Raw genomic sequence first — 12212 nt, 5'->3', positions numbered from 1 at the left:
AAGGTAAGATGTGTGGAACATCCATATTACCGCTTTTACTCTTTAGTCAAATGGTTCATATTGCAATCTAACCTTAATTCTGTCAGTTAGCTGGTTCAGTTGGTTACGCAACAGTTACACCCAACAATTACCCTTACCAACTAATCTCTATGTTAGATCTAGTTTGTTAGTGAAACCTATTTTAATTTAGTGATGTGTAAATCTCCACATACAGTACTAAACTTGTACGTTATAACACAGCTACATTTTAACTATGAACAGCTAGTGCAACCGGCTGCAGAGCTTCCACTGTGTTCCATAAATGACCAAAATACCTAAATAGGTCCAGTGTTGAATTAAACATTGTCTTTTCTATTTTAGTTTTAGGGAACAATTATTGTACCTTATGAAGATAACATGGGCTCTACATATAACTGTGTAAATGTTAGTTTAGGGTGTAAATTACTGAGGTGGAATTGGACATCCATGGCAGATTTTCTGGCTAACCTGTCCTGGACCGGCCTGCTCAAGCCCTAATTTAATTTGAAAATATCCCATTTCTTTTTCAATTACATGTTTTTGAGGCCTGAATACTAGTTTGAATATTTAAACAGTTGATTCACAGCTTTTAACATCTACACTTTGCAACGTATCTACATTGTTTCAGCAAACCTGACTCTAATGCCAAAAGAAAATAATTAAATTGATCTAAGATGGATGGGACAGGAGTATATTTCAAATCACCTGCCATAATGTACGGTACTTACCTCTCACAGCATAACCATCCTTGACAGAGGCAGGGAAGGGTGGCAGGTTGTCTTTGGCATAAACGTCCTGAGCCAGGACTCGACCCATCCCATCTGTGGGAAAAGAGGAAGAACATGGGTATGAGGAGAGGAGGAGAAGTTGGGCAAAGGGTTGCGGAGGGAGAGAGCGCCAGCTGGAGAGAAAGAGAGACAGAGGGTGAGGGAGACAGTGCATCTGATTCAGATGAAGATACAGAGAGGCATAACCGCCGGAGGTATGTATATATTCGAGTGTGTTTTAAAGAGAGACAGAGTGTGACACCACGCATCAGGATCTCTCTGCATGACTCACCACCTGACCAACACACGGACGACACACACACACACACACACACACACACACACACACACACACACACTGCTGTGTTTTCTATTTTCTATTTTAGCTTTACTGATTCACATATACCAAGTGGAGGCTTGCAAGTGCCAGACAACTTAAAGACACTCAGGAAACATTGTGTAGGAAGAACAGAGACTCTGCACACAGACAATAGCTCAGAGAGAGTGAGGGAAGGAAAGAAAAACAGAAAAAGACATAGGCAGAGTGGGTGGAGGAGAAAAATCCTGGCACTAAAAATACCTTAAGCTGCTGTGTGGCTATATAAAGCTTATCTCAGAGCCTTTATGCTACGATTATGTTGGCGTTAATATGAAGATCTAAGCTTTGATATCAATGAGTTGAAGGGGAAACATATGCATGTACATACACCCACACACATGCATGCATACAGCTTACTAGATGACAGTCATAACGAGCTGCTGTAAATAATGCATCTCAGTTGTAGAAGAAGATGACACACGTGCCTGTTGGACTTGTCCATTCCTTACATCTTTTTTAGTCAATAGCATTTCATCCGAGATATTCTGCTGTATTTTCACAACCGGTACACCATCAACACACTATGACACGGCACAGACACCCACACCACACCCACACACTCACACCCACACACACACACCCCTCTAAATCCAGCAGGGGAGCTGCTCCAGCTGTTGTCTCTCTAAATATTTAATCTCCCATATCCCATCTTCCTCTCCTCCTTACCCACTGTCCTCCTCCCAGCTGTGCTCCTGCAAATCCCTCCCCTCTCCAAGAACATGAAACATCACTTTACACCTGGGAAAAGAGTGTTCCTTCTACCTTCATTGATCGAGACATCATGTGCCCCGCAGGGTGTTATTGCCCCCAATCCTCGCTACCCCGTATTTAGAGATGAATTAAAGAGTGTGTTTTCCCCTCTGGCCCTCAGCCTGGCTCTGTATCCCCCTCCGCTGGCGATGAGGCCACTCTGCCAGAAGGCTGACGATACCCACGCATGCTAAACTAACGTCTCTGTGTATGTTTGTATCTGTGCCTGTTTAGACTTTCATATTTTTTTAGAATTTTTTAGAAATTCATAAATACAGCTACAAAGATGCATTGAAACATGCATTAAATCTCATTATAATAAGGAGAATTCATATATAAGTAACTGTATATATTGTTTTATTTTATTGTTTCTATTCTAATTTAAGTATTTGTATATATGTTCTGTGTGTGTGTAGTGTGTAGGGTCTTCGACGTTTCATTGTGCAACCCTGTGTTGTAAAACATGTAACAACCTTGTGAATTATTATAAAAACAAATGTTAAAGAATGTATGTGAATCAGAATTCTTTTATATTTCACTTTTTAAACCTGATGACAGTGAACTACAACAGTACAGTTGCAGGCCATAGAACCAAAACAATAATCTGAAAGATGCTAAAATGCTCCTCAGAGCTGAGGGAAACTGCAGAGTCAGGTAAGAATTCCCAGTGTTTGTCACTCAGTGCGACCCCTTTCAACCAGAAGATTGGCAGTTTGATCCCTGGTTCCTCCTGTCCACATGTCAAAGTGACCTTGAGCAAGATGCTGCACCCCAAGTTGCTCACTGGGTGGCATGTGGCTGCCCAGTGCTACTAATGCTTAGGATGGGTTAAATGCACAGATTGAATTTCACTACATTGAACTGTATGATTGTATGTGACGAACAAATGAAGTCTCTTTTCTGCTATATATAGCAGCCTAAAGTGACTCTGTTCTACAAATGTTTCTCAACATAAAAACACAATAGAAAGCCATAAAAAAGGCCAAGTGTTGGATTGAAAATAACCTTTTTCTCTCTCTTAGGCAGCAGTAAATGTAAAGGACACATGGTTCATTAGGATTGGTTTGTTTGTTGTGTATGTAGCCAAGTACATTTGAGTGACACCGTGTCATGCAGACACAGATGGCTGATTCAGCGAGGTGTCCAGTTGTGGACAGAGAGTGTTTAAATGCTGTAATGTAATCTTAGCGAGCGCATGTTGCTCCGTCGATCTGAAAAGTATGACACCTTAGCTGATGTCAGCAGGTATAATGGGAAGGTGAATTGGAGATGTCAAGGGGTGAGATTAACACATTTAGGACATTTAAGTGGGTGTAAATCAGATGTGCTCGACCTGCAGGGTTTCTGTCCTCCTCACCTCTGTAGTTAATGATCTCAGTGCCCAGGACGGCGGTCATCTCCAGCACAGTGATGAAGGCCTTGTCCATGGAGGTGAGGGGGAAGGGGGACATGCGGTGCCTCCGGGCCACCTTGGTGATGTCCACTGCACTGTGACCTGGGAAGACATGTGACATTACATACACTGTCATGAAATGGTTGTCACAAAATCAAATCTCATCACAGAACAGGAACAGTACTGTGGTTGCTCTGTCCGAAATAACTTACATTCATACATTCATTCATTCAGTATTGTCAACATAATAAACACTTAGTACAGTGTAGAGCCTCACATATGTTGGGCAGATAACAATATTTAACATTTTATAATAGTATAATATAATAACAATATAGCGACTAATATACATTTTTTAAGCACATAACAAAAAACATTTTTGATATGGATCACATGAAATTGCTTTGAGATTGCTTTTAAACTACTACTAAAATACATTTCCCTTTTCTGTACTGCAATTTAAAAAAGAAGTTAATAGTTTTACTTAATCGGAATAATGTATGAAACGTCATAATTTTTTATCATCACTGGCAGGTGGAGTATCCCATTTCTGTTACTTGCATCAAAGGGATTGCGGTGCAGGATTTTAAGGAAAAACTAATGCACATGCTATGGTGTGCTTTTTATTTACACATAGAATTCGGATACTGACATAAAATGGCGTAAAGTAAATACAGTGCATTTGGTAGAGAACAGGGAGTGATTTCAGACATACATAGCTCTAGACCAAAGCTTTGAAATTAAAGCCTAGCCCAGCCTGAATCAGAAAAAAACCTGAGACCACTCACCCTTTTTAGCATTTTAATTCTTTATTTAGACAGTTTGAAAGTTGAGAGAAACACAGAGGGGAGGGAGAGAGGAGAGAACTCTGCTGGGACTCAATCCTGAGACAGTGGAGGCATCTACATGGCTCCAAAGGCAAGGAACTGAACCACTCAACTATCTCTGGAGACAAAAACTGTATTTTTAAGAATTTTCTTTTGTGAGCCAAGAGCCCCAGAAAAACCTTAAAATAAAAAGCTGTTGAGAAATTAAAACTGATCTGAGTGCACTGGGTTTGCAGCAGTAAAGGTCGAATTCCAAAACTCAGGACATGATAATGCATACATGCAAAACAATTGTATATATAAATATATGTAATCTAATGTGTTTCCACATCACTGTCACCAAGATAAATGGATTAATTTATTTTTTCAGTGCATGTCCGTATATACATGCAATAACACAATTTAAACACCATGAGGAGGGATTGGCAAGAAATACTCCTGTTTGTTTGCAGAAGCTGTGGAACCCAGCTGGATGATAGAAGTGCTCGATAGCAGCCATGTTGGTCTAATAATACCTCTCTAATAATTCCAAAGGTAGAAGGTACAAAGCAAGGTGTAACTAATATGTAATCTGCTCTCTCTCTCTCTCCTTCTCTCTTTATCTCTCTCTGCCTCACAGCGAAGAATAGGCCCTGCTGTGCTTTGATTTCCCTTGACCCAATTTCTCTCCTTTAAACATACACTTTTGCTTCCACAGCATATTCTAATGCTTAACATGAGGCTTAACAACCTCTGGCAAAACATTGTGCACGCACACACACGCATGCACGCACGCACGCACCCACACAGCAGCCACACAGCAGCTACACATGGCCAAACACGCAAACAGCGCTCTCATTGTCACATCACATAATTTAAAATCTATTTATGCGTGTTTGAGAGCACACTTGGTGACATACAGATATGACACACAGGAAAGAGCTTTTGAATTGGAAACTGAGTACTCACTTGATCTTAGGATATTTTCTTTGCTGCTGCATCGTGACTGCACCTAAAGATGGGGAGGGCGGTTGGGAGAAAGACGAAGGGCAAAAGGAAAGAAAGAGAGAGCAGAGGTAATGGTAATTTGAGATAAACCGGGCTGCTCTTTTGACATGCTTGAGATGAGAAGCTATTTAAACAACAGTCAGAAGAATTGGCAAAGGCCGTGTTACACTACACTGTGCACTTTGTCCTGCTGTTGGGAGATGGCTGCATCTCCTGCATTACTATTATCATCACTTCCTGTACACTACATCATCACATCACAGGTGATATTCACACTGATAAATACACTGACATGTCACATTAGATTGAAGCACTAAAAGGGAATATATGGACAAGGGCAACAACATACAGAGTGACAATATTGTATCACAAGGTCATAACAGATGTATTAACTGTGCTACGGTGTAACATCAAATGCAGTGGAAATGTAGTGTCGAGTATAGATAGTGGCTGTTCAGATGTGGTGCAGGACGGTAAGGTTTCTCTGGAGATCGCTGATGCGGCGTGATAGCTGCACTAGCGCTTTACCTGTAATATATGGCAAGGTGGGGAGGAGAGCAGAGTGGGTTAAAACTAGGCTGAGCTTCCCAAAAGCATCTTGAGACTTACTGGTAACTGTTGTTAAGGATGAGTGAATGGAGAACAAATAAACTGAAAGTGGTGGCGGTATTGTTTATAACTGATATATCTTTGCCAAATGAATTGCAACAGTACAACAAAAGGAAACCACGTTGGCCTCTATCTTTCTAATTTTAGCACTTCTTAAAATAAAGACCACATTTCCCATATACCCTGTTTCTTCCAGTCAAAAAAAGGATATTGGTATTCTCCATTTCTCGAGTTTTTAAACATGTTGGAGGCAGTTAAGCCATGCACCAACATTTGCCATGAATAATATTTCCCAATTTCATACAACATACTAATAGTGTGAAGTGAAGTACTATACTAATTGTCATACAGTTGTATACTGTTTTTTACAATAACAAGAAATCAATGTAGTTTATCGTTCTGTACAAACAGGAACTGATGCAGCAAGTGCACCGACTGACATCAATCAAACTTGGGACACACAGCTTATCATCATCTTGTTTAATATGGTAAGAAAGATTTCCTGGCAACAAGTTTCTTGATGGAATCTAATCAGCTCGAACACAGCACCGATGCAGTGTTGTTACAGATGCTACACAGCACTAAAACGATATACAACTTCTTATAAAGAAGATGCTGTGTTACAGTATGAGCATGCTTTTGTGAAGCTCAGCTTTAGGGAAGGACTTAATAAGGGAAGGAGAATCACAAGTTGCAAGTTATCAGGCTGCAAGATTGGCACAGAATACAAGTATTCCTGTATAAAACTAAACCAATATACAGAAATAGTACATAAATCTAGGCAAAATCTGTTCTGATGCCAACATTTTACAGTCTTGGCAAAATCATGGCAGATATTTAAACTTAAGTGTCTTTTGGACAATTGTAAGTTGGGCTTGATTTTGGGGAATTTTTAGCTCTCCATTTGTCTTCCTGACTCCTAGCTGGCCTGTCCATGTACCTTTTTTCAGATGTGATGACTGGCATAACTAATTGTCAGTCATGTTCAGTCTGCCCTTACATGTCTTTCACTCTGTGTGGCTTCTGGCAGTCCTCCTTTACTTTGTTGCAACTGCTGCATCTCAATAACACACATAAGTTGGGTGTGGGCAGTGTGTGGTGTATGGAGAACCAAAACACCCATGGTGAAGGTCTCTCTACCCCACCCGCCCAGCCACCCACCTCTTTCTCCCTCCTCCCCTCCCTCACCGCCATCATTACTAGGCTAATACTGTGACACCACTGAGCACCAAACAGCCGAGGTGAGAGGGTGGGAGATGGGAGGTGGGGCAAGTTGGGTGGGATGGTGGAGGAGGTAGGGATGGAGAGAGACAGAAAGATAGAAAAAACAGGTAGGTAGACCGAAAGAGACATGGGTGGAAGGATGAGGATCAGCATTACGTGGTCCCACAGCCCGGAAAGAAAAGAAACAAACAAAAACAGGAAGCACGGACTAGACAGACTTCACTAAACTACAGAGCCGAGACACAGCAGAAAGAAGGGAAAACAGGAGGAAAAGAACAAAAACAATAAAGACCACTTGAGCGGCCTGATGGCATCTACTTAACAGACATCCAGCACACCAGACATAGCTACTGAAAGCAGAGCATGTTAACCGGAAAGACAGAAACAGAGACAGACCGCCAGATGGAGGGAGAGAAAGAGAGACACACTGAGAAAGGTGTGTGTGGGAGACGAAGTTAAGAAGACTCCTAACAGACCGGACAGAGAAATAGTGAGACAGAGTGAACGACAGACAGATTGAGGACGAGAAAGAGACCAGCGGCAACAGACAGATAGAGAGACAAACACAGAAAGAGAGTGAGCGATAGCTAGAAAGGTAGCGAGGCAAGCGAGGAGGGGGAGGGGGGGTACACAGAGCGGGGCGTTTGTTTTGCGCGCTCCTCGGAGGAGGGTGAGGGAAAGGCAAGGAGGGGAGGGGGGCGGGATAGTTACTCGAGAGCTGAAGGTCCTCCTGCGATCATCTTTAAGCCCCTCCAACCTACACTGGAGCTAGTGGAGATAAAGCATCGAATCACAGGCATCAGTGCATCTGTCCCGGCAACCACAACACTACAGACAGACAGACAGACAAGACAGACAGACGGACGTAGGGACAAACAGACAGACAGGCATCCACTACGACAAGCAACCCTAGCAGGAGAAGGGAGCAGCAAGGAGCGAACTGAGATAGAAAGAAAGAGAAAAAGATAGAAGGAAAGAAAGGGCAATGGGCTTTCAGGTGGCATATTGCACCCTGCGGCAGCCATACTGGAGGCCCTATGAGCTAAAAAGATAAACAGCTGAAAACATTTTGAATTTTTTCCCCCAAATATAGTTCTGTGTTCAGAAGTAAAGTTTTGTGCTGTTTTGTGTCTTAGAAGTTAAAACACGGCCAACCATAAGTGCCATTTTGGACTGAGATAACTTTATCCGGTTAGCTAACTATCTGGTCACTGTTAAACAATAAGGCTGGTGAAATTTAATTTTTTTCTTATAGCCAACAAATCCCATGAATGGACTGACACAATGAATTGATACTAACAAGTCTTGCCTCTGCAAAGACTCATATAGATTATTCCTCTGTGCATAGAGCTCCATTGTTGTCCAAAAACTATTATAAACACATCAGTGAGCCACATTGTTGCATGGGGTGACATGTTCCTTCATTACCATGAACACACACATTCTATGCCAATCCCACATACGTACACAATCCTGCTGCTCACTAGTAAACCAAATGTGTATTAATCCACAGCTGAAAATAGTCCCAAACAAATTACTATTTAGGGGACATTTTTATAAAAGTACTTTCATATTTGTTAAATAATGGACTGAGTGCCACCAGAAAATGGCAGAATTCAGAGGTGTTGAGAGGCAACTTTTGTTACCAATAAGAAAAAAACATGGAATAATGCCTTATTTTTTTACTCTAAATATGATATTATTTCGATTACGTTGTTTAGGTGAAAATATGCCTTTTATTTTTCCATTTAACATGATGGTAACAGTATAACTAACTGCAACCGTTATTTTTTAGCCTGCTAATGCTAATTCTAAATGTAAGTTGGTAGTGCATGGGTTGTCAAGTAGATGGGCTGACCAAGTACATGTCACAGTCCATATTAATTAAATCTTTTTGATTTGAGCACTAGCTAACACATTTGTTAGAAGCATTGTAGCATCTAGTAATTGTATAATAAGAGTAACATTGCTTTAATAAGCATTGTGAGCTGGTTAACAATACCAAGGTAGCTGTTTGTTGAGGTTAACTGAGCTACTCAAACTACAACTACTTTGAGATGTAGTTTGAGACTTTGAGTAGAGATGAGATAAAGAAGGATGAGACCTGAGGAAGACATGACTATGAATCTAACTTTTCAGACTCCTCACAGCTTCACTAAACCTAAATGAACACGTGCAGGTAAGTATATATGTATGAGAATGATCTGAAAAATTTGCTATCTGTTCTTTTAGCTTACTTGTTATTTCTGATTTGTATTTTTTTTTTTACAGCCTATTTTCCAGTGGACCTCCATGATGGCACTACCTGTGGTTGCTAGGAGATTTGTGCCACAACTGCACAGCCCTCATAAACAGAGAGGGAGAAGTATGATGAAAAAAAAGAGACAGAAAAAGGACAAAGGTGGGGATTAAGGGAGCTAAATACAGCTACAGCAAGACATAGATCAAACTTGCAGACATTGAAAAGCACATATGAAAACTAACGATCGACAGCTAGGACATTTTTGTACAAGGTGTGCCTTGCTAAAAAAGAACTGCAAAAGACACCTAAAATTATTTTTAAAAAAGACACTAATAACGCATAACAATTACATCAGAAGCTCACTACCTAGCTAGTCTCTTTAAACACACAGACAAACCACAAGAATCACAAGTTTTCTACTACCAGTTTTACATATGCCTCTATTGTAGTATTAATCTGTCCTGCAGCTAAGGTTAATGCAGTAAGTACAGTACAGTCACCGTTAACTAAGAAACAGCTAAAAAACCTTAATGCAGTGTGGAGTGATGACAATAAGACTGACACGTGTGGAAAACCTCAGTATGGCAAAAAAGAAAAAGAAAATAGCTAGTAGAAAAGATCATACCATCAGAGAGCCACAGGGAGACAGTTTGCATATGGAGATGAACACAGTGGAAAAGCTACAGGAAGGTGTGTGTTAAGAAGTGAGGAGTGTGTAGAGAATGAGTGCAGAAGCAGAATGGGGTGTTTTGGGTTATATAGGGAGAAGTGAGGTTGGGGGAGACAAAAAAAGCAGACCTTCAAACACTCTCACACTCATTTCTAATCTACCCTTCACCGCAATCCGCCCGTTACTGGTGAGAGACTGACCAAGTTCAAGAAAGAAATGAGCTCAAATGAGGGATACAAAACAATTGCAACAAAACACACACACACACACACACACACACACACACACACACACACACACACACACACACACACACACACACACACACACAAAGAGCAGTTTCCCTCAGTAAGCAAAAATATATGAAATAAAATTGAAACAAAGTCAGTGAACGCTGACATCTGTGTGAGCGTGTGTGTCTGAGGATTTGGGCTTTACACCTTCACTCGTCTTAATGGCACATCTTAGTATGCTGATAATGCAGACACACAAAAATAAAATAAAAAACGGTGGCCCCCACACCAGAAACACTAATAATGCAACACGCCAACCCCGCTGTCGCCACGGACGCACTGACGACGGGTTGTCATAGAGATCTGCCAGCAAGATCATTGGGCTGGGGAGCGGGTGGCGGCGGCAATGGTGTCTACAGACACAGAATAGTGAGCGTGGCCAGGTCAGCGAGACACGTGGCTCCGAGGGCTGCGAGCCCCCCGGGGGAAAATCGATGGTGCTAATAACCAGCTGGCTGAGGAGATGCTCCAGGAAATGATGGGATGCAACCGCTGCGGTGCTGAGCTCAGCACAAAACAAAGGAGCTGTCACACAAATTATGCAAAAAGGGGAAGATTTATCCGTCCGCCGTGAAGAGGAGAGGGCTGTGACAGGGCAAGGGAGGCTCGTTTGAACCGGCTTCAACCGCCTCGCCCCACTGGACGTGGCAAGAGAGGGAGAGGGATGGAATGGAGCAGAGGACAAAACGCTGGAGTGATAGCGACAGAGTGGTAGAGGGCAAGACAAAATGCTACTGTGGCAATCCAGAGCCAAGCCCTCCTCCCTGGGGAGTGGAGGCAAGAGCCTGAGGGGGGGAAATGACAGCGGGAAAGACAGTGACACAGCCGCGAGGAAATGTGTTTCAGCAAAGGCCTTTGCTCTCTCCACTGACTGCCGAGCAATCTTGACTTCTATAGGGCTTCCCAATTACTGCCCCATGGATCATCTGTTAATCCAGACACACACACACACACACACACACACACACACACACACACACACACACACACACACACACACACACACACACACACACACACACACACACACACACACACACACTTCCGCTCAAATTCAGACCAGGTACATACACACAGATACTTACACACTTTTCTGCAAAAACAAAACACTACAATATCATCATCCACTGATACACAAATCACATCAAATGATCAGATGGGTGATGAATGAAAGAGAATGAGTGCCGGTGGAGATCCTGAGAGAGAGAGGCAATGGGGAGGAATGTTGCTGACCACTAAAGGTGGTGATACACAGGGCATCTTCTTGAGCGGCAACACCTTCCAACTCAATTGCTGCTTTATTTCTTTTGACTTTTAATCATGTTTTTTTTATTGCCATGTGTATCACCACACTAACTCGAAAACTTATCTATGGATGAACCACGCACTACACACCTCCCCCTGTAGAAATCTGTTATATGAGGAAGTGTGAAATGTGTGTTTGTGTTTGCAAAATCAAGACTAAGACCTCATTTACACATTGTATTAACATACAATCTGTATCTGGATAATGATATCAGCTTGGCCTTTGCATTTAGACCTGCTATCAATAAGCATTCTTGTTATCTCAATTTTGCCCACATTGTGATCCAGTCTCAATATGCTAATTAGGTAGGACCTGTTAAACATGGCACGTTCCGAGTCAATGGAAGGGATGCTGCTATATGGGGTATAGGTGATCTTTCACCTTGTTGGGTGCACTTTATTTTCTTAGAGCCTCTAAAAGTTTGGTTTCAAATCTTATTTCACTGTTACATTAAATATTCTTGACTAAATAAGCAAACAACCCCACAGTTGACATCGCATTTTGATTAAAATATTGCTAAATATTTATAGGTGCATGGAAGTACACGTGACCACCTTAAACCAGTGAGAGGAGCAGTGAAAATACAGCACAGACAGAAATCTCTAATGTGAAATACTTAAAACTGCTCATTTGCTAACAAAAGGATTGTGTGTTCATGTATGAATGTAAAATATCCAGACACAGATCACATGTTAATACCACGTGTAAATGGGGTCTACTCTACCAATATCACCCTGCTTTGATCTT

The 12212-nt window shown here is 41.7% G+C and overlaps 1 protein-coding gene across 1 annotated transcript in view; it reads right to left on the bottom strand.

Annotated features, from left to right (window-relative positions):
* Nucleotides 1-12212, bottom strand: part of gphnb (gephyrin b) — a 92571-nt gene that overhangs the window by 9244 nt on the left and 71115 nt on the right. The window contains exons 9-11 of the mRNA XM_078274464.1: nt 5083-5125; nt 3272-3409; nt 747-839 (exon numbers count right to left, since the gene is read on the bottom strand). Coding sequence (XP_078130590.1) covers nt 747-839; nt 3272-3409; nt 5083-5125 — 274 coding nt within the window. The remainder of the gene's footprint in view (nt 1-746; nt 840-3271; nt 3410-5082; nt 5126-12212) is intronic.

This window comes from Sander vitreus, chromosome 18 (assembly GCF_031162955.1).
Source record: "Sander vitreus isolate 19-12246 chromosome 18, sanVit1, whole genome shotgun sequence".
NCBI lineage: Eukaryota > Metazoa > Chordata > Actinopteri > Perciformes > Percidae > Sander > Sander vitreus.
The sequence above is the reverse complement of the archived record's forward strand: the minus strand, read 5'-3'. Positions and strand labels throughout refer to the sequence as shown.